At 46.1% G+C, this 24,375-nt stretch overlaps 1 protein-coding gene across 2 annotated transcripts in view; it reads left to right on the top strand.

Moving 5' to 3' along the window:
- Positions 1-13,537: 13,537 nt before the first annotated feature.
- The window catches only part of LOC147732746 (ficolin-1-like), a 574,771-nt gene continuing 563,933 nt past the window's right edge, over positions 13,538-24,375 (top strand). For both annotated transcript variants that reach the window (XM_086957312.1, XM_086957311.1), the window contains exon 1: positions 13,538-13,847. In XM_086957312.1, the coding sequence (XP_086813438.1) occupies positions 13,757-13,847 (91 nt within the window). In that variant the 5' untranslated portion in view covers positions 13,538-13,756. The remainder of the gene's footprint in view (positions 13,848-24,375) is intronic.

Below are 24,375 nucleotides of genomic sequence, written 5' to 3'. Positions count from 1 at the left end.
CACAAAATTAAAATCCCCCCCCCCACAACATCCGAGGCTGAGCATGTGACCTGCAAAGGGCAGACAGAGTCGCATAGAATTCAGGGTGATCATAATTGGGGCCATAAACATTTACTACCAGCAGATCAAGACCCTTACCCACACACCTAGCCAGGACGTACCTGCCCTCCGTGTCTGCGTGTACCGGGATCAATTTCAGTTGTGATGTAGGATTGGCCCAGATTAACACCCCCCGGGCGTGTGTTGTGAAGCCTGCAGCCACTATATTCCCAGCCAACCCTCTAAATTGCAACATCCTGCTGGTGAGTGGCAAGTGCGTTTCCTGCAACAAGGCCAGGTCGACATGATGTCTATGGAGATAGCCGAGGACCTTCCTCAGCTTACGAAAGTCGTTCAGGCCCCGAACATTCCAGGTCATCAATTTCAGCTTATTCGGGATACTTGTGGGTACAGTCAGTGTAGCATTAGACATTGCATGAGCTCATGAGTTGCATTAGCAGCAGGGATGGGCAAGACAGGACACAGCAGTACATTTGATCCCATAGTCGCCAGCCGGCATTTCCAAACAGGTACAGTTCCACAAAGCAGTCCACACTCAAAACGTACAAACCCCCCAATCAACCCAAGGCAACAACCCCCCCCAACTGTCCAGTCCCCCGACCCCACCCCCCATTCCCCAGCCCACCCACAGCCGACCACCCCCAACCAGGTCAGACAGGTCCCAAAAATCCCCCCCATCAACCCTCAAGTAGCAGAGTATTCGTCAGTTCGATACCAACTCCCTGGAGAGTCGCACAACCAAAGGCACCGGGGCGAAGCGCGCCAAAATAGTACAACACCGCAAACTGTCCCAATGAAAAGTCCAGATCGGCACCTCGATCCTGTCCCACTTGTGTGCCAGTGCCCTTCGAGTAGCAAGTATAACTGCCCCCCCACAACCCTACCACCCCCCCAACGATTCAGCAGTGTTCAGATCCCCCCCTATCAGTGGTAAACGACCTCCTCACCAGCAATCCATAAGGCATATGTCCGAACAGTGTGGCCGCCGCCCCTCCAGATAGTACCGTCAGCGCTCATGTAGACCAGACTTACCGCCCCTCTTGGGGTGGCACAGCGGTACCAGGTTGCAGTGTCCCACACTCGTTGAGAGGTTCCAAATATCACGGCAGAGCCCTCTAGTCCTGTTCATCCAGGTTTGATGCTGAGCCAGCGTCGTCTTCCTGACTATGCCTAGCCTCCTTTCGCTCCCGTGTCCATGTCTTTAGGGATTTCTGGAGTTCTTTCGGATCCGTAAAGAAATACGATCGCCCTCCTGTGTTAATGCGAAGCTTGGCAGGGTACAGCATCGCGTAGTCAAGGCCCAGAGTACGCAGTTGTTTTTTATACGGTGCGAACTGTCGTCTCTCCTCCTGCACTTTGGCCGCAAAGTCCGGGTAGAGGGAGATGTCCATACCCTCAAGTTGAAGCTTGCCCTTCTCCCTCGCCAAGCGCAAAGCAGTGTCCCTGTCGCGGTAATTAAGGAGCTTCGCAATGATGGGGCGAGGCGGCGCGCCCGGCTGCGGTTGTGGGCCCAACGTGCGGTGGGCCCGTTCCACTATGAACATGGGGGAAAAGGCCTCCTCCCCGAGTAGCAGCTTCAGCAATTTTTCTACGAAGAGTTCCATCTTCCCAGTTTGCGTTGTTTCCGCCACACCTGTAATACGGATGTTGGATCTGCGTGAGCGCGCCTCCAAGTCCTCCGTTTTATCACGAATAACTTGCAAAAGTCTATCAAACTGCTTTCTATCTTTATCCCACTCGGTCTGGGCTTCTTCGGCTTCGGTGAGTCGACGTTCCGCCATGTCCAGGCGCTCCGCGTGTTTATCCACTCGCTCCGCCATGCGGTCCATGCGGTATGACAGAGCATCTATCTTAGTGCCCACAGACGCAATGCTGTCCTGGATGCCCTTCTCCATGGCGGCCAGCATGTCCCGGAGCTCCGTGGACGCTGGGGCGGTTGCAGTGGCCCCCTTCGGGGATGTCTCCGGGGCCGTCGCATCAGGCCCTTTCGGTCGGCGCCGTTCAAAGGAGAGCTTCGCCTGGGCAGCGTCGTTTTTCCCCATCTTCTGCCCCCGTTGCGGTGGGACCCAGAACAAAGAAGCCGCTCGCAATCAGCAGGCCGCTGGTGCAATACAGGAGATACACCAGCCAGCGATCCACTGCCACTAGATATTAAGTCTGAGCCAGAGGCCCGATGCAGCCAAGATGGCGTCCCTTATGGCGGACGAACCGCCTCCAAACACTTCGGCAAGACCCACACTCGCTAGACACAGGGTATTATTAGGTCTACAATGCCAGCACCAGTCAACGTCGCACCACCGTGGTGTGGGGGCACGGGGATAGCAGGTCGCCGCAGTGGGGATCCGAACCAGTGATCGCACCGATATGGCGACCGCCCCACCTCGTGGTTCGGGTGCTCAGTGTCCTCTCTGCCGGTGTCCCTCCGCTTGGGAGGACAAGTCGTTCTGATGTAGGGCAATCGCAGACAAAGGGGGGGGACGCTCCGGCAAGGGAAAAATCCAAGTGTTAGTCCAGCCGGAGGTTAGTCCGTCCACTCCCGACTCTGAGGCTGCACGTCAGGCGACGTCACCCGGCCACCTCTCCAGGATAGCACGCAGCTTCAGGCCCAGTCCTCCTCGGCCGAGTCGCAAGGAGCCGCTCTTCAAACAACTCGGAGAGGCTCGCCAGCCAATGTCCAAAAAGGCCCCAAAAAGAATCTAGGGGTGTCGGCGGGTGTAGGAGAGCCCGCTATGGCATACAGGACACTTTTTAGGATAAATTATCAGGATTATTCCGGGGCTAAGGCGAGGAGCCGAGAGTTCACGCGTCCGCCATCGACGCCGGCTAGCTCCGCCCCCCATTCCTCAGTTATAGTTAGCTGTATTAACTGTAACTCTCGCGCACGCAATCCACTGGTGATGACGTCACATATTACATCATTCATAATATGGTCATTGACATCTCAAATGACATCAATGATGACATCATCCATGTGACAATTAGATGCACCTCATCATACACTAGTATAATCTTTCATCACTCACTGTAAAATACAAAGTACCTTATTTGAATCCACTGACACAATAATACCAGTATCTAAAAATGCACTCAGTGATTCCTAGATCTACATACACATCTAGTCACTTACCTATAGATTCACTCATACATGCTGTTAATGATCAATAGAAAACAATCAAATATACTTATACTCCTATATCGACTTTACACACCAGCAAACATCCTATTTACTTATGCAGTCATCCTACCAACTTATGGAAAAAATGAACCATACTTACATTTACTTAGCTACACACATATACCAAAACCACTTTATTTATTCATATAGATAGTAACTCATACTTAGTATGTTATAAAAGCACTAATACAAGTATTAAGTTATTCAGACAGTCAATAATGCAATTATTGAGTCTTATGTATACTTATTTATATACAAGAAATGTCACATACAATGCCTTTTATTATTCTAGTTTCTTGGACATGACACATCTTTGGGCAGTCACACACCTCCCACTGAACCACACACACATTCACTTTCCCATACAAATAATCAGTTAACTAATCAATAACTAATATAGACTTTCACATAGCTAGTAACCAAATGGCGCAGCAGTTTACACAACAACTGAGAAAGTAATACAGATACTCACACAGTTTAGTCACTATCCAATATATTTAGCGAGACACTATAAATTATTCAAGTAAACAGTCAATCAACCTGCTACCAACTGAGAAAGTAATGCAGATATTCACACAGTTTAGTCACTATCCAATATATTTAGTGAGACACTATAAATTAGTAAAGTAAATAGTGAATCACTCTGCTACTAAATCCTCCATCCAGACACTTATACATCCGCTCATTCTTTAATGCTGAATGCTATATATATAATACATATTTAAATATGGAACCAACCCACATTCACTGAATGATGTCATCAGTGATGTCATTTGAGATCTCATCAGTGATGTCATTAGTGATGTCACTGACCATGTCATGAATAATGTGATATGTGACATCATCACCAGTGGATTGCGGGCACGAGAGTTACAGTTAGTGCAAATAACTATAACGGAGGAATTTCAATGGTTTTGTACAATTAAAATGTCCAGCTAACTATAACACCCCTGAAACCTATGTTTTTTTCAGTGGATATATATATAAACACACACATACATACATTGATGTATTATATGTATGCATGTGTGAATCAAGAAAAGTTATAAAATGTGTAACATTTTATATCATATTTTATTAGTTGATAATTTCTGTATGTATGTTAATTTGTTTGATCCTATTTTTTTTTTGCTGAATGGGTTACATTTGTTGTATTTATATCTTAGTTGTTTTGTTAGTACATATTGTTTTATGAATAACTTATAATACTTTATTTGGTGTTTTTGTGATTAGTGAAATATTTTGAAATGCTTTATTTGTGTTTGGATAATTTTTGGGCCTTTAACCCCTTCGCCGCGGGGCTAATTCCCCTGCGGTGCGGGGGGAGGGGGGTCAGCGCACGGCGCCGCGGTGCTTGTGATGAGCTTGGCTCGTCACACTGCACGGTGGAGCTGTGCTCATGACGAGCTGAGCTCTTCATGACCACGATCGTTTCTTTAGAAGGCTCAGCACAGCAAGGGAATTATCCCCGCGTGGGACCACAGCTGCGGCATGACGAGCTCAGCTCGTCATGAGCACAGTGCCACTGTGCCTCGTGAAGAGCTGAGCTCGCCATGAGCACCGAAGGTGATAAAGGTAATTCTTAATTTCACCAAATGAATATGATTAATATTTGTTTAATTTATTTTAACAATATTTTTGTTGTTGATATTGTTTTCCATCTTTTTTTATTTTTCTATTTATGTACTGTTATAACAATATATTTTTACAATATTTTTGTGTTTGATATTAAGTTTTATTAACTATTTTTGTACGGTAATATTTCTGTCAGTGATATTTGCGTCTGTCTTGTTCATGTATATGGTGACAATATTTCGATAAATTATATTTTTTTGGTGCTATGATGGTAATTTGATATTGTGGTGGTTGATATTTTGACACATACTTGATATTGGACCTTCAGCACTGCAGCTATTCCATGTTAAGTGATTAGGCATGCATAGCAGACTGGGCTTGTGTACAGTTTTCTCGTCCTCTCTGACTAACTCAGAGCTGACTGGCGTCTCGCTGAAGGATCTGATCTGCCCATGTTGGTCCAGCATCACTGCAGTTCAGACCATGTGAAAATATGAATAGCTGGTCTGTACAAGGCACAGGTCGGGGTGGACACGGGTGTATTGCATCCTCCATGAGGGCACTCCGTACCCACTTCCAGAGGTAAAAAAGGCTGAGGGGCGTTGCCTTGTGTGCCAACACTGCTACTGCTTGCATTTAAAAATGCTGTGGGGCGTTTTCACAAGCCTTTACACCACCGGAAAATAATTTATTTTTACGCTCCCCTGGCGCACAGGGCTTAGCCATATCCACGAGGCCACGGAAAGCCACCCTGTGTGTCTGTTCATGGAATGTAGATATAGTGTAAGGCAATGCAGTGCAAGTTGCTGGATGCCTCACACTGACTTGGGGAGGTGTGCCATGGGCGTTACAGTGGGTGTTCCCATACAACAAACATGGCATTTGACACGTTCCCATATTTACAACATGCTGGAAACGTGTCAACATCCTAACCCTCCCCTGGGTGGCGTAACAGTTGTTTTCGACATTTCCTTAGCCTCGCACAATTGAGGGAAACTGCTCTCTAGCTATAGGAAATGTTTCCACTTGATGTTGTTGTTTAAACCAAGACGTCAGAGGAGAAGAAAGGAGAGTGTGTCAAGAAGCACAGAAAAGAACAGACTGCGAGCTGGACACCGCTGTGAGGATGTGTGTCGTGCCTTTTCTCTCTGTGTTTTTGGCGGTACTGCTGCTGCGAGGCACCTGGTCAGAGCTGAGGAGAGCAGCACCTGTCCAGGTAAGATCATCTCTGCCGTCATTTTAAGACTGCGGGGCGCTCGTGCCACCAACCCAACACTGGAATTTCTCATAGCCTTTAAATAACAAGTCTGGTATTATCATCCACATTAATACCGGTACGATGCTTATTTTATTAATTTGGATTATTTTTTTACAGGAGGCTGTCTTTTTCAGGATTCGATTTTGCCGCATGCAAATTTACGCACAGACCTACATAGCCTGTTGCCAATCCTCTAAATTATGTTGCTGGCTCTATTTCAAAAGCTGCATTGCCAATATTAAGATAAAAACACCATTTACGATTCCTGTGCCTCGCTGGTATGTCTCTCCCTTGAACTTCAGCGTTCATAAGTTTCGCATCAGAAGTTGAGGAGTGGACCAATGTGGACGAGTCGGTTGGAGCTGCTCAGTGCAGTGCACACTGTGAACTAGATCCCCTCAGAGAACTTATTTAATTGCCAGGGTTCGTTTCATTCAGGCTTACAGTGCTGAAATAGATCCATCAAGGCTCTTACTCAGGAGAGCGAGGGGACAACGCGACCCCAATACCCTCTCCGGAAGATTGGTGTAAATCACTGGCAGACTTCGATATTTTGAGCATTTTTCCTCATTTTTGTATTCAAATATACGCTACAATGCTCAGCATACATTGTCGAAGAATAATGCCTTTACTGATTGTTTTTGTGCAGGAAGGTGTGTCTCCCTGCACAAAACGAAACTCCACACGAGACAGATATTCTTGCACCATGGTGCAAGGGTGCCTGTATCACCCACCACGTGCGTGCAGTGTAAGCGGGAAGGACAGACTTCCAATACATATATATGTTGCATCTGTGTCCTTCGAAAATAGCTGAGCACTCTGTAGCTAAAGAGCTTACAGTGTCATGGTGCAACACTTCCTTATAGTTCTGCAGTTATACATTCATCATATATGACAAATGCAATCTTTAGTCAATTATGCAGTACGTATACATTTATGAAAACTTTCACACACTAGCATATACAATTAGCTCTTTCTTTAACCAGAGTAGTTAGTTCTGAAAATAACTTTTTTTTGTTTTTTTTTGTACTTTTATATTTTTTGTGTTGATTTTTAGATAGTTTTTTGTTTTTTTTAAAAGAAAAAAGTGAACAGGACAAACAAAACCATGAACTTTGAGAAAATAAAAAAAAACTAGCATTGATGGTCATCAATTGCTCTGCAAACTAGGTCTACTGATTGCGCCCCATAACAAATTAAACTAAAGCACTTCACGCAGTGCATTCTAACTTTCACAAATTGGGGACTATGTCTGGTGGTGAAGTTGAAGGGGATGACACAGAGGTACTCGGTATTGCCGGTGGTGGAGGTGCAGTTTGGCGCAGTCTTCTACATTTTTCGTGAGCATAGTTCACAGGATCCTGGTATTAGAGGTGCTTGCCCACACTAGCAGTGCCACAGGAGTAATTTTTATTAGGATCTCCTCTGGACAGTACTGCCTGGCAAATCTTGCATGTTACTTTGGCGGCATTACATTTCTTTTGACCCTCAGGAAAAGTGAAAAATTTCCATACAATGGATGTGTATCAGAATCAGATGATTCTTGCAGTGGTGTAGCCATTTTTGAATCCAAAAAAGAAGTTCAAGTTTCCAATGACGGAAAAGTGAGTTATTTCTCAGAACAGGTCTTCTCTTATGGAAGGTCTAAGAAGAGTGAATATAATAGGTGGGGTTCTTCAATAGTTCGAACAGTAAGTGTTATAAACCAAAGAAATCTCTTTTTTTTGGTCACATGGGATGCGTGCTGGGTGCGTACACGCAGCGCGCATCTAGCGCAACTTCTCTAAATTGCATTTAAAAGTAATATAAGTTTATTAAAACTAAAAGAATATTATTTTTTCTCCTTAATATTTATATTGAATACATATATATATCTTTTTTCTACCGAATATTTTCGCGGAAGCTGTGGGCCCACCGCGGTGAACACGTACATGACGTCATGTGGAAACGCGCGTGCGGTGTGGTGTGATACGTATATGTTGCGTATGCGCTTGAAGTCACGTACGGGTCGCATAGCAATCGCGCATGAAAATACGCACCTAATGCACACCCTACACGTATCCTACAGAACAAATGTAAAATGGTGGCTACGTTCTGTGCAGCAATCGAGAGAGGTGTGCTATGGGTGCGGGAATGCTCAAAAAATTGTAAAAAAAAAAAAAAGAAAATATACAGATAGTTTAATAAATATAAAATATATATATATATATTATATTGTTTTTTTAAATATATATTAATAATGTGTAATGTAATCTAAAAAAGGTATCTAAAATACATATATTTGAAAACAAATTGTAAATCAATCTCAAATAAATCAATATAACAATTAATAGATTTAAAAATTGTTATTGAATACATTTTTTAAAATCACTGAAAAAAATCTTGGGTTTCAGCCAGGCAATGCTTTGGAATTATCATTTAAAAATCCTTTAAACTCACTGAAAAAAACATAGGTTTCAAGCAGGTTATAGTTAGGAATTAGCATTTAAAAAACCTTTGAAATTCACTGAAAAAAAACATAGGTTTCAAGCAGTTTATAGTTAGGAATTATGTTTTAAAAAAACTTAGAAATTCAATGAAAAAAACATAGGTTTCAAGGGTGTTACAGTTAGCTGGACATTTCACTTGTACAAAACCATTGAAATTCCTCCATTATAGTTAGCTGTACTAACTGTAACTCTCGCACCCGCCATCCACTGGTGATGATGTCACATATTACATCATTCATGACATAGTCAGTGACATCTCAAATGACATCACTGATGACTTCACTGATGACATCATCCACGTGGCAATTAGATACACGTCATCAGGAAGAGGTGTGGCGCCGCGGCTAGGGCAACTGACTCCGGAATCTGGGGATCACGGTTAGAGCCCTGGCACCGGCGGCAGATTAGCCCAGCACCATGTGACTCTGGGCAATAGCTTACTTAATCTTCCCGACGGCCCCCAGTGCCTAGAGACCCTTAAGGGGTGATTGTGCGCTATACGAACATGGATTATTATTATTATTATTATTATTATTATTATTATTATTATTATTATTATTAATATTATCATTATTATCATACACTAGTATAAACTTTCATCATTCACTGTAAAATACAAAGTACCATATTTGAATCCATTGACACACCAATAGCAGTATTTAAAAACGCACTCAGTGATTCCTAGATCTACATACACATCTAATCACTTACCTATAGATTCACTCATACATGCTGTCAATGTTCAATAGAAAACAATCAAATATACTTATACTCCTATATCGACATTACACACCAGCACACATCCAATTTACTTATGCAGTCATCCTACTCACTTATGCAAAAAATGGATCATACTTACATATACTTAGTTAAACACTTATACCAACACCACTATATTTATTCATATAGATAGTAACTCATACTTAGGGGCTCATTACGATGACGGGTGGACTTTGTCCGCCCGCCATCCTGTCGGAATTCGGGAACGCCCGCCATTAGGGCGGGGGTTCTGTGGGGGTATTAGGAGTTGCCCGCCACAGTGGCGGGCACATCCTTCATTTATAGCATTGCGGTGGGCGTTGCTCTCTGCACGAGGCGAAATGCCAGAAACCGGTCCCCGGTAGCTTGTCTCCTTACCAGTATAAGAATTGGCTTGGTAGTTTGGTCTGCCCTGTTCCCATCATGCACTGGGACAGGAACAGACTAATTTGCATATGGCCAGGTTCTGAAGCTGGGATGGTGCAGTGAGCTAAAAAACGGTGATGGATCAAGCCCTGATCTCTTGACTGGGTAGGAGTATTCTGCATCATTCAGAAACTCTGTCCATCACCTTTTCCAAAATTGATTTTATCCACACTATGTGTGGGAGGGTATACTCAGACGTGAGTCCCTAGCTCATTGCACCATCAGGATTCAAGCAAGCCGGGCCGACGAGGCTGAAATGCCAGAAACCGGTCCCCGGTAGCTTGTCTCCTTACCAGTATAAGAATTGGCTTGGTAGTTTGGTCTGCCCTGTTCCCATCATGCACTGGGACAGGAACAGACTAATTTGCATATGGCCAGGTTCTGAAGCTGGGATGGTGCAGTGAGCTAAAAAACGGTGATGGATCAAGCCCTGATCTCTTGACTGGGTAGGAGTATTCTGCATCATTCAGAAACTCTGTCCATCACCTTTTCCAAAATTGATTTTATCCACACTATGTGTGGGAGGGTATACTCAGACGTGAGTCCCTAGCTCATTGCACCATCAGGATTCAAGCAAGCCGGGCCGACGAGGCTGAAATGCCAGAAACCGGTCCCCGGTAGCTTGTCTCCTTACCAGTATAAGAATTGGCTTGGTAGTTTGGTCTGCCCTGTTCCCATCATGCACTGGGACAGGAACAGACTAATTTGCATATGGCCAGGTTCTGAAGCTGGGATGGTGCAGTGAGCTAAAAAACGGTGATGGATCAAGCCCTGATCTCTTGACTGGGTAGGAGTATTCTGCATCATTCAGAAACTCTGTCCATCACCTTTTCCAAAGTTGCTCTCTGCACTGCCAGCCACAATGCTATAAATGCATAAATGCATTTGCATAAACAAAGCGGCAGGCACCGCGCGGTGCCTGCCGCTTTGTTTATGTAAATGAAAGGGGGTACCACAGGTACCCCCGTGTGCAACCCCCACCCCTCCTTCACTCTGGGGGCCCACAGGGGGCCCCCAGAGTGAAGACTGCATGCCTTGCCGCCACGAAAAGGCATTAGAAATAAGGCATCCTAATATGGCAGGCGGTGTCTGACAGACACCGCCACCATAGAAACCCTTTTCCACTCCGGTCGCCTTGCGAATGGGGTGGAAAAGCGGCAGACGGTCTTTCCGTCCGCCGCGGTCCCCCCCCCATTATAATTCGGCAGGGGGGAATACTGAAGAGGATGTCGGGCGGATTGCCCCCACCAGGCAGGCGGTGGCTCCTGCCAGCCTGGGGACAGCAATCCGCCCGACATCCTATTGGGCCCCTTAGCATGTTATAAAAGCACTATTACAAGTATACAGTTATCCAGACAGTCACTGATGCAATTATACTTATTTATATACAAGAAATGTCACATATAATGCCTTTTATTATTCTAGTTTGTTGGACATGACACGTCTTTGGGCAGTCACACACCTCCCACTGAACAACACACACATTCACTCTCCGATACAAATAATCAGTTACCTAATCAATAACTAATATAGACTTTCACATAGCTAGTAACCAAATGGTGCAGCAGTTTACACAACAACTGAGAAAGTGATACAGATACTCACACAGTTTAGTCACTATCCAATATATTTAGCGAGACACTATAAATTAGTCAAGAAAATAGTGAATCACACTGCTACTAAATCCTCCATCCAGACACTTATACATCCACTCATTCTTTAATGCTGAATGCTATATATATAATACATATTTAAATGTGGAACCAAACCAGATTCACTGGATGATGTCATCAGTGATGTCATTAGTGAAGTCACTGACCATGTCATGAATTATGTAATATGTGACATCATCACCAGTGGATTGCGAGCGCGAGAGTTACAGTTAGTCGAATAACTATAACGGAGGAATTTCAATGGTTTTGTACAATTAAAATGTGCGGCTAACTATAACACCCCTGAAACCTATGTTTTTTTCAGTGAATATATATATAAACACACACATACATACATTGACGTATTATATGTATACATGTGTGAATCAAGATTAGTTTTAAAATGTGTCACATTTTATACCATATTTTATTAGTTGATAATTTCTGTATGTATGTTAATTTATTTGATCCTATATTTTTTTTGCTGAATGGGTTAAATTTGTTGTATTTATATCTTAGTTGTTTTGTTAGTACATATTATTTTATAAATAAATTATAATACTTTATTTGGTGTTTGTGTGATTAGTGAAATATTTTCAAATGCTTTATTTGTGTTTGGATAATTTTTGGGCCTTTAACCCCTTCGCCGCGGGGCTAATTACCCTGCATTGTGGGAGGGGGAGGGGGCCAGCGCGCGGCGCTGCGGTGCCTGTGACAAGCTCAGCTCGTCACACTGCACTGTGGCGCTGTGCTCATGACGAGCTAAGCTCGCCATGACCACGCCCGTTTCTTTAGAACGCTCAGCACAGCAGGGGAATTATCCCCGCGTGGGAGCGCCGCTGCGGTTATGACGAGCTGAGCTCGTCATGAGCACCGAAGGTGATACAGGTAATTCTTAATTTCACCAAATGAACATGCTTATTATTTGTTTAATTTATTTTAACATTTTTCTTGTTGATATTGTTTTCCTTTTTTTTAATTTTTCTATTTATGTACTGTTATATCAATATGTATTCACTATATTTTTGTGTTTGATATTACGGTTTTTAAAATATTTTTGTACGGTAATATTTCTGTCAGTGATATTTGCATCTGTCTTGTTCATGTATATGGTTACAATATTTTGATAAATTATATTTTTTGGTGCTATGATGCTAATTTGATATTGTGGTGGTTGATATTTTGACATATAACTGATATTGGACTTTCGTCACTGCAGCTAAGTCCATGTTAAGTGATTAGGCATGCAAAACAGACTGGGCTTGTGTACAGTTTTTTCGTCCTCTCTGACTAACTCAGAGCGGACTGGCGTCTAGCTGAAGGAGCTGATCTGCCAATGTTGGGCCAGCATCACTGCACTTCAGACCATGTGAAAGTATGAATAGCTGGTCTTTACAAGGCACAGGTCGGGGTGGACACAGGTGTATTGCATCCTCCATGAGGGAACTCTGTAATGTAATGTAATTTGTACTTGTAAAGCGCACTAATACCCTAACTGGGGTGTCCTGGCGCTGTAACGCATACCGCTGTGGAACCCTTCCTGGTTTTCCCTGTGAAATGTCCACTCCAGGGCACCCCCAAGGTGAAGCCAGGCATCTCAGCACTTTTGGGGCCGTTGTGGAGATTAAGCAAGCTTTTGCCCAGATTTGGACCCATGATTAGAATAGGCACCAAGGCGAGAATTATCAGGTCAGAGGAAATTGAGCACAAGACCCGCTGAGGCGGGAATTGAACCCTGGTCCCGGGCCAGACCTCTGCATCAGGGTCTGCCGCTCTACCCATTGAGCCACACTTCTCCACTGTACCCACTTCCAGAGGCAAAAAAGGCTGAGGGGCGTTGCCTTGTGTGCCAACACTGCTGCTGCTTGCATTTAAAAATGCTGTGGGGCTTTTTCACAAGCCCTTTGCACCACCGGAACATAATTTATCTTTACGTTCCGCTGGCGCACAGGGCTGAGCCATATCCAGAGGCCACGGAAAGCCACCCTGTGTGTCGATTCATGGACTTGTAGATATAGTGTAAGGCAATGCAGTGCAAGCTGCTGGTTGCCTCACACTGACTTGGGGAGGCGTGCCATGGGCGTTACGGTGGGTGTTCCCATACAACACCCATGGCATTTGACACATTCCCAGATTTACAACATGCTGGAAACGTGTCAACATCCTAAGCCTCTCTTGGGTGGTGTAACGGTTGCTTTCGACATTTCCTTAGCCTCGCACAATTGAGGGAAACTGCTCTCTAGCCGTAGGAAATGTTTCCACGAGATGTTGTTGTTTAAAGCAAGACGTCAGAGGAGAAGAAAGGAGAGTGTGTCAAGAAGTACAGAAAGGAACAGACTGCGAGCTGGACACCGCTGTGAGGATGTGTGTCGTGCCTTTTCTCTCTGTGTTTTTGGCAGTGCTGCTGCTGCGAGGCACCTGCGTCAGAGCCGAGGAGAGCAGTACCTGTCCAGGTAAGTTCATATCTGCCGTCGTTTTATGACTGCGGGCGCTCGTGCCACCAACCCAACACTGGAATTTCTTATAGCCTTTAAATAACTAGTCTGGTATTATCATCCACATTAATACGGGTACGATGCTTATTTTATTAATGTGGGTTTTTTTGTTTTACAGGAGGATGCCATTTTCAGGATTCGATTTTGCCGCATGCAAATTTACGCACAGAGCTACGTAGCCTGTTGCCAAGCCGCTAAACAATTTTGCTGGCTCTATTTCAAAAGCTGCATTGCCAATATTAAGATAAAAACACCATGTACGATTTCTGTGCCTGGCTGGTATGTCTCTCGCTCGAACTTCAGCGTTCATAAGTTTCGTATCAGAAGTTGAGGAGAGGACCAATGTGGGCGAGTGGGTTGGAGCTGCTCAGTGCAGTGCACACTGTGAACTAGATCCCCTCTGAGAACGTATTTAATTGCCAGGGTTCGTTTCATTCAGGCTTACAGTGCTGAAATAGATCCATCAAGGCTCTTACTCAGGAGAGAGAGGGGACAACGCGACCCCACTACCCTCTCCGGAAGATTGGTGTAAATCACTGTCAGACTTCGATATTTTGAACAGGTGCAGCGCCGAGCCTTGGATTGCACAGCGCCTGGGGCACGTGCATTCAAACCCATTTCTAAGTGGTTGGAACCAGTCTTCCTGCGTAGAGCAAAATTAGTAACACTGGGGGAGGCTGCTTAAAAAAAAAATATGACCTATCGGCTGACGGCTGCTTCTCAATACTTCATGAAGTCTGCTCAAACTGCAGATCTCCAAATGACATCAGCAGGATTTTATCAGATGCAGACTTGGAATGTCACTTAAGGGAGAATGTTGTCCGAACTTTCATATGCGCTAACTCATCCATTTATCCATTCATCTGAGTGCTTTAAACGTCCATTCCAGAGCGTTGTCTGTAACCTACCGGTCACTCATCCCTTAGCTGTTCAAGTTCTGTGAGAGGTCAAGGCTTGCACAACTCTGCCCTTCTGTATTTGGGAAATGTAGGATTTCATGATTACCTTCTGTGGGAGATGGACGCTTGCATTGCTGTCATATGCCACCCTAGCTGTACCTGTCCTCTGTAATTGGGAAGCTTGCACGGTTTCTGCCAAAGGTGTACCAATTCCTGTATGTGCAAGAGAATTGTGTGATATTCCTTCTGCTACCGCCACCAGCCCTTAACATATTTGTGTTAGGGAAGGCTGCACTGCTGATGTCTATGTTATTTTGTTGGGATGCTGGGTTTAGAACTATCCACTACACATAATCACAAACAATTCACATTGCCAATGCTTGTTTTAATCCATGTTACATGTAAGGGTGAACCCTCAGGTTTTACGCATGAAACAAGCAGGTTTTGAAATGAAGTAGATGACTTTGCAAAATTTTAAAACATAGCTGACTACTGGCTGGATTGCATAACATATCCAGCTAATTCAGTAATTTTAGCCAACAACTCTTTCTATACTAGGATTTCGAGCCATTGTTAATAAAAGCAAAGCTACAGGCCCCACGATCCAACATGCAGGTGGTAAAAAAAAACAATAGGTAATTGTTTCCTATGTTATGATGAGAAACCGTAGAGTTGTGAAAAGCAACATTAAATGTAGATGCTAGCATTTTGCCTTCTTTCTTGAAGACAAATACAGGTTAACAAACTAGTGGATGAGGAGGCAGAGGTAGCCAATCAAATGAAAATGTCAGCATCTCACTTTTAACGGGTTAACATTAACACTTCCTGGAAAACAAGTCTCTTATTTACCAGAACAATGCCTAAAGCTGCAGTTTTGAGTGTCTGGAGACAAAGAGAAAGGAAAAATAATGACATGTCCCCCCTCTTTTCAAGCACATCGCCCCCACTTAGAGGTTGGTGTGGTATAGATAGCGGTGCCTCCCCCCTACCCCCATTAGGGCAGAGGAGTGTCACCCCCTGCTACCAGTGCAGTAAAAATGAAAAATAAAATAGTAATAAAACGAATTGGCATTATATTTTTCACTACTCCCAGCCTTAGCAGAATTTGAGGGCAGGCTGCTGCTGACTGCCAGCATGGGAGTGGAGCTCCCACCAGTTTACTCAGCGCCTGCCTCTTTTTTTGCAGATTTATATAGCGCAAACTTGACCTGAAGGTATTGGAGCACTTTACATGAGCACAAGTTACGTTACACAAGGACACATTAATGTTTTTGTAGGTACAGGGAGATTGAATGATTTACCCAGAATCACAGGAAGCTGAGCCGAGGCTCGAACCTGGTTCCCCAGCTCCAAAGTCAGCAGCTCTGGTTGTATGGCCACAATCTCTCCCCAACTTCTCCTCTTTTACCGGCTGTCTTGCGACGGCCAGCATGACATGCGCAGTTTAAACCTCTTCACCCAGCAGTCTTAGACAGCTGGGAGGAGAGCAGGCATGGCCCCCCTGTACCTGCTGGAGCATCGAGGCAGCCCGCTCCAGCCATTCCTGGCGCTACTCTCATGCTGCTCATCAGCAGCATCAGGATTTGGAGAGGGGAGCTGGCTGAGGCTCGAGGAGAACTTGCGCTGACTGTGATCAAGATGACGAAAAAGGTATGTTTGTGTTTTATTTTATTTTTACCTTTTTCGCCCACTGACAGGCACTGTGAGAAACTCGCATTGCCTATAGCCTTAATTCCAGAGCTCTCAGTAAGGCATTAAACAAGTGCAGCACGTGTTGCAAGTGCTGCCCCACGAGGGCCGCCACTGGTGCATTATCACATTCACTGGGGGTCATTTGAAGCGCACACAGCCTACCTGACCACACGCCAGCACTCTGCCTCTGCCCCTGGGTTGCCAACGCTGTACGTCTCGCCGCCATCGACATCCAGGAGCGGCTGGAGACTACAGCTCCCAGTGGGCTTTGCGCGGACTTCCTGTCCCCGCTGTCTTCGCGCCCGGAGGCGCTACAAAGCGGAGCCTTGACCTCGGTGGAGCGGGGGTCATTTGAAGCGCACACAGCCTACCTGACCACACGCCAGCACTCTGCCTCTGCCCCTGGGTTGCCAACGCTGTAAGTCTCGCCGCCATCGACATCCAGGAGCGGCTGGAGACTACAGCTCCCAGTGGGCTTTGCGCGGACTTCCTGTCCCCGCTGTCTTCGCGCCCGGAGGCGCTACAAAGCGGAGCCTTGACCTCCGCGTCGCGGGACGCGCGCGGGCGACGCCGGGCGGAGCCCGGGCAGAGGGCGGGCCGTCTGTGGCCGTCAGGGGCCGACAGAGGCTGGGCTGGGCCACGTCCCTTTCTTTTCTTTTCCACCAGCCGTGAGGACATACGCCCGGTGCCTGTCCCCGTTCTGTTGCCCAAACCATGTCTACCCGTTCAGGAAAGCCTCTCAGGGGCGAAGTTGACAGGGGATCAATTGCTGCGAGCCCTGTCATAGGAACAATGGACCGCTTTATCACCAGGGTAGCGGCGGTGATTGAAAAGGAGATCGCCATGTCTGAGCGGCGTCTATCTGAAGTATACCTCCCCTCAAGACGCTCATCCTTGGGGGCAGTCGCCCAGTCGCTCACACCTGCCATCGTCCGGGTTCAAGCGGGTACCCCCCCTAGTGTGGTCGGCGTTCCCTCAGAACCCCCCCATTTGACTGGTATAGAGCAAAATATAGATAGGCTGGAAAATCTGGCCGCTCTTCTACCTATAGTTACAATGGAAGACGGTGGCCCTAGTAACCTGTCCACATCATCACCACCTATTCCGACAAGTGATGTCATCAGAGATCCTGAGTCCCCAAAATCGCTTGTACCCCCCATAGTTACATCAGACGGGAAGTTAGTTGGGGCTTCACCTATCACCGTGACTCCTGATATTAGGCAGGAGTTTCTACCCTTAGGTAAAAAGTCGCGTAAACGCAAGAAGGGTAGGCTAGTGAGACAGGCCGCCCTCTACCAAAGAGTAAGGAAGTCTCCTGTATCTAGTACGAGAACTACAAGGGGTGCCCCAATGCTGAACGAAACAGATATAGAAGGGGATGTACTGATCTCTCCCAAGGGGTCACACTCAGCCAAGGTCTCAAAGCCAACTGACTTAGTAGCAGTTGAAAATATTCTGGAGAAGGTATATACCCTCTTAAAACCGTTACTAACACAAGTCAAGGGCCTAGGAGAGAGGATTGACAAACTAGAGCAGTCAACCCTGGACGGGTTTCACTCACTCAAAACAACAATCAAACAAACAACTAGAGTGACTGGAAATAAGGACGTGGGTGCAAAGGGGAATGAACTACTAGCTCATAGTGGCCCCAAGCCCCTAACATCTCAAAACAAAGCTATTCCTAATAGTCCAGTAATCCCAACTCCTAAATCTCCTCCCCAGCCCAAAGCAGGCCCAAGTCACAAGGGACTTTTAACACATACAGAGCCTGAGAAAAATAAGTCAAAGCCTCTTCCACAAAAACAGCAACAGACAACTAGTGGTAAAAAGGAAGTCCAACAAAAAACAGAGGGGAGCAGCAAACCCAGCGGGTTAACGACAGGGAAAGCCCCTAGGTCTGTAACCCAACATTCTGCCCCAACTACCTCCCCATCGGCCCCCAGTAATCCACCAAGACCGATCCCCCCGATTAATCTCCCACCAGACTGTCAACCTTTTGTTGCTGTCATGGTTAATGTGCCTCCCCTAAAGGATGGCCAGATGGAAAACCATCAATCACTCAAGAACAAGTGTATCCACTGGCTGAAGGCAAACAAGCCAATCCCCCTGGGTGTGGACGGCATTATCCTAAGTGTCCGCAGAGTGGGATGGGTGGGGCAAGGGAAAAAAATGCAGGAGGGGGATTGTGTAATCATAAACTTCCAAGACCCCAGAGTAGTACCATCCATCTGTACCCCTATCAAAAATATGGGGGCCCCCGGGGTTAAACTAGTAGATCTTTCATATTTTTATCTTAGGCACCTTGTTAGCCCTAATGGAGGAAGTGTAAGTTCCCCTAATTCTGGCCAAAATTGGGTTGGGGTTGTAGGGGGCAATAGGGAGAATCAAATGTGGGCAATTGGCCCCTGCTGACTGGAAACAGCGAGCAGAGTAGACCCAGTAGGAGCACCACCCACCCAAACAAACCTTGCAAGTGGAATGGGAGACTCTATAGCAATTCCACAAGATCCCTGCTCTCCTCGGATATTTAGGAGGAGTCCTACAGATAGGGGCTTCCAGGCGCCCAGCGACCTTCCAGCTGTGACGGACCTAGTCTTTAAGGTTTTCAGCTGGAATGTCGCAGGGATTGCAGGAAAACTGGTTCTTCCAGATGTTACTGCATGGTTGATGAGCACTCCTTGTGCCTCTTCCAGGAAACATGGAGTCTGGTGCCGGTCCATAGGGTGGGATTTTCCTCATATTCCTCTCCTGCGCGAGTCTCAGAATCTGGGAGAGGCCGACCTTCGGGCGGCCTTCTTATCTGGGTCGCAGCTTCTCTAAACTGTAGAGTAGTGGACTCTCCCACAGGTTCCCCGGACATACAAAATATCACCCTTATAGATCAAAGGGGAAGAATTGTTCTAAATATCTATAATGTGTATGCACGGGGTACAAAGGGTGGGAGAAAGTCTCCAGTAATAGCTCTCCTCGAGACCCTGTTAAACAACACCCCCCATAAGACACGCACCTTGGTTGCAGGTGATTTGAACTGCACGTTCGAGCCCTTGGGCTCGGACGTTTCCCTCGACCAAGATGAGGAGGATGCTAGGTGGGGATCCCGGCACTGGACATCCCACCGATCAAAAGGTGGACAGAAGTGGCGCTCCAGATATACTCCCTGAGTCTTGAATTTAACCTAAGGGCAGTGAATGGGAGGACTTCCTCGGATAGGGGGGGTGCCCATACCTACAATAGACCAGGGCACACCTCTAGGCTGGATTATATTCTAATAGACGTGTGCTTATGGTCTTATGTAAGGGACATGCAGGTGGTCCCTTCGACAGAAAGTGATCACAACTCACTCTCCCTAAAAATGGAACAATGGTGGCAACCCTTAAGGAGGGCCAACATCAATCTGGCACCCGTACCACTAGATGAATCGGAAGTCACCCAATGTGGTAGAAGAATTAAATGGGCAAAACTGGTTTTATCCGAGGCAAAGGTTGGGGAAATTCAATCCCATCTAAACCGTGCGGTAACATCTCTCGGAACCTCCCTAGAAGGGGTGGGTAAAGCGAGTGGGTTATTTGTCTCCCTGATTGAAGCCTTTACCCTGTACTCTAAAAAGCCGGGCAATACAGGAACTAAAAAACCATTTGAGGGGTGGTACACCCAAGCATGTAGGGACCATAAGGCAAAGTTAGTTGAGGCAGTCAAATCCAAATCCCAAAGTGTGATCCAGGAAGCAAGGAAGGCCTATAAAAAGTCCCTTAATTTGGCTAAAAGGGAGTGGGAAGATAAATATTGGGAAGACCTACTCCAGGCTAATAAAAACAGGGATTCAGGGGTCTTTTGGAATCTTATAAGTAAACGGAGCAAATCCGACGCAGCCATGAGACCCTGCAACATCCCGCCTCAAAACTGGGTAAAACACTTTGGGTCCCTATACCTCCCACCAGATGGGGATCTGTCTGTGGGGAGGGACCTCACACTGGCAATTGAACCTCATGCCTACGACCTCTTCACTCCCTTAGAGATCGAGGGGGTTATAGGCTGGGTAGCACCACGCAAGGCACCGGGCCCGGACGGCCTTCCGGGTGATCTCATGAGGGCTTACCCAGCGGAATGGGGAAGGATCATAGCTGCTCTCCTAAATGATATTATGAGGGGAGGAGTAGTGCCAGAATCCTGGAAAGGGGCGGTGGTTATCCCTATTTATAAAAAAGGGTGTAGGGAAACCCCGGGCAACTATCGCCCCATAAGTCTGATAGACTCCACCCAAAAGATAGCTGGTAAAGCTATCCTTGGTAGGATTCTCCATTGGGTGGAGGAGAATAAAATCCTATCAGACTTTCAGGCAGGTTTCCGGGCTGGTATGAGGACTATAGAGCAGGTGTTTAGGCTGTCCCTTTTGGGGTGGAAGGTGGTGGAACTAGGCAAGGGTAGTCTTTACTTAGCCTTTATAGACCTGAAGACTGCCTTTGACCTAGTTCCCCGGGAAGAGCTCTGGAGGGTCCTTCATGAGTTGGGATTACCACCTTACATCTTGTCCCTTCTCATAAGCCTTCATGCCCACACCTTTGCACAGGTCCGCTGGGGTAAAAACGGAGAGCTCACTGAGAAGATACCAGTGTCTAGGGGCGTAAGACAGGGCTGCGTCTTGGCACCCACCCTATTCTCGTTATATCTGAATGGGGTGGTAAAACATCTTCAACAAGAACCAGCCGACGCCCCCTGTCTTGGAGGTGTCCGCATCCCAACCCTGCTTTTTGCAGATGACACGCTCCTGATCTCGAAGACCCCACAAGGCCTGCAGAAACTATTAACACGATTCCAGGAGTTCTGTGATGCAAAAGGGCTAATAATAAATGTGGACAAAACGAAATACTTAGTTGTTAATCCACCTAAAAAATTGGGCCGCCCACCTACACTCAACTCTATCCCCCTAGAGAAAGTAGCCGAATTCGACTACTTTGGTATCCGGATTACGGACAGGATGACTTGGGCAAACCACATTGAAAAAATGGTTCTTAACCACAGGAGAGTAGGAGGAGCTCTCATGAGGGAATACAGAATACATCTCAACTAGGAGATCACTTACCCCAGTACTCGACATCTACAAGGCCAAAGTAGCAACATCAGCCTTGTACGGGGCAGAACTGTGGGGCCACTGCCGACTGGATGCCCTAGTCACAGCAGAGAGCAAGCTTTTAAAATCCTTCATCTCTGTTCCACTGAGCACACCATCAGTACCAGTGTGGATGGACACGGGATGTAAAAACATCAAAGATCAGGCTCAGCTTCGCCCGCTCCTGTTGTGGACACGGATTTGGAGGAGCGAAGAATTAAAATCCTATGCTGATGCCCTGGGAGATATAATGAGCCAGGAGGGTTGGGCTAAGATAAGATGGTTAAATGACACCAAAAAGCTTTTGGAGAATATCGGACTAGGAGATTGCTGGTCATCCCGTTCAGCCCCCCCAAAAGAAGTTGTCAAGGCGCTTTATTGGAAATGGACTGCTGAGCGTCTAATCACAAGCCCCAACCACTGCAGGTCCATTGCCGCCTTTCTACAAATTAAAGACACTGTGGCCATTGAACCCTACCTGGACTTGATCACTCTCCCCTTTGACCGATCTCTTTATTTTAAATTTAGAGTTGGTTCCCTCCCGCTAGGTGCTCTGGTATCGAAATGGCCATTAGCGGCCCGTACTTCTCCCAATTGTGCATGTTGCCCGAGTAAGGTTGAGTCCATTGCGCATGTTTTATTTGAATGCCCGGATTACGCAAGGCCTAGGAGCCTCTGGCTGAAACCACTCTGTCGAAATATGGGCACACGCAGCCATTCAGTAGCTTTGCGTATCCTAAGCACGGACACTCCCCCCCCCCCATTGTGTGCGGAATAGCTAAATTTTTAAAGCAGTTTTGGCTCATTCGATGTAAGAGATTGTCAGTAGCTGTTTAATTCTCTTTTTAGTTAATTCATTAACGGTCTTTTATATCCTTTTATCTCTTTTAATATTTCATACTGACTTCTTGTGGCAATGATTTTTTTGTACATTGTATTGATTGTATTATAAATGTGCTTATAAGATATCTCTGCATATCGAATAAAAGCTTATGATGATGATGATGACATTCACTGGCATTTTGTGAAACGGTTAGGTTTGTACACTGCCCTCTTGTACCTTGAACATTTGTTTCCACACTTCAGTAGCCCATTAATAAACCACTCTTGTTCTCCCGGTGTCTCACCTGCAGCACTGTAAGATAAATCCTGCCCAGGCTCACCCTCTGCTCGCTGCGGCACGAGTACGCTACCTGTAATGCCTAATCATGGAGCATGCTGAATTTAAACTTCCATACAGCCTGAAGATTGCCCTGGCTAAGGCCAAATGTCTACACTAATGTGCCAGCGATCTTGCTGTATTGTTCTGTAATTGCATTTATAATTACATTATCAGACCTATAACCTCCAAAAAACGCACAGTGTGAGGGAAGTAAACTGTGAGGATGCAGGCCTGGGGAGGGGGTGGGACCTTGAGCTTGTTACTTCCCTAGCCATAAATGTGCTCCAGAGGGGGGGTGGACATTGAGAGATGGGTGGGGCTTTGTGCAGATCACTGTCCTAGAGCTACTCTATCCCTCCCAAGTAACCAAACCCAGGCTCCAACGGCTGCTTCTAATGTCCTGTGGAAGTCGCAAACCTTAATGGGCATCAGCTGTGCTCAGCCTCCACACAATGGGAGTTGGCCACGCGCTCTACAGGGGCTTCCAACGCCTCTTGTTTTAAAACAAGACAGATGCTACATGTATGAAAGCGTTATCTTTGTTTCATCCACCTCAGGAGCTCAGCATCCACTGAGCCAGCTACAACCCAACTGACTCAGGGTTGCCACCGCACCCTCTTTGTTCCTATGATACACCCAACTCTCCATCAAGTGCATCACTATTAAAGGGCAAGTTACAACACATTGTGTGACATCGGCTCCTCTCTGGGTGATGTTTGAAAGTACCCGATATTGTGTGCCCCACTGTAGCACCACTTGAGGTGGCAGGTCTGCTTTATTCCCCATGGTGAGGTACCAGTGTACATTATCAGAGGGGCAGAGGATTATACCACGTAGGCGTGCTTCATTGGAAGTTCTGCTTGCTGTGGGCATGTGTGGGAAGAGTTTTGGTGTTGTGCGTGAGTGGCAAGAGTGGTGCTCTTATCGTGTCTTGGGTCGCAGCACCTACTAGTGTGAAGGAAGAAAGGTGAAAGAAGCTGCTGTGACTGTCTCGTGGTCTATGCTTTTTTTCCCCGGCATTTTGACACATTCAAATTCAAGGCCTAGCCAGGTCCTCTCACTGCAGGTATGAAAGCTTCATGGGTAGTGTCGGAAAGAATGTTGTTAATAGACAGCGACTTACGCTTCCATGGATACCTTTATCCGTCAATATAAGCTTCTGTGGGGTGGCTCTCCGTCTATGCTTCTTAGTCCCAGCATTCTGGCACGGTTGTTTTGTATGTTTGTGTCATATGTACTGTGCTGAAAACCACTTCTATTGACTGGCTCTAGTTAGTGCACAAGTTTCAAGTAAGGGTGGATCATGCTTGAAATATCCTCATTGAGCATAGACCCCAAGAAGGAAGATGGGGAGTTGGCAGCAGCCAGTTTAATTTCTGATCATGTGCTTCACTCCGAGTCCTATCTTCCTCTTCACACCTCCATTGTTTCTCTGCACTCTCCCTCTGAGGTTGACTTGGACCACTGGCTGCATTGGCTACACGCAGGAAGGTTTTGGGGATTCAGTTAACTTTGTACTGACTGGAGGTGGAGCATAAACATGGAAAAAGGGGAGATTGGGGCTCTAATGTTACATCAGCTGACTGCTATAGTCTACTCCGCAGGTCTCATCTTGAGCCTATGATA

The sequence above is a fragment of the Lissotriton vulgaris genome, chromosome 2_1 (assembly GCF_964263255.1).
Source record: "Lissotriton vulgaris chromosome 2_1, aLisVul1.2, whole genome shotgun sequence".
Lineage (NCBI taxonomy): Eukaryota > Metazoa > Chordata > Amphibia > Caudata > Salamandridae > Lissotriton > Lissotriton vulgaris.
This window is presented reverse-complemented; position numbering and strand designations above follow the sequence as displayed.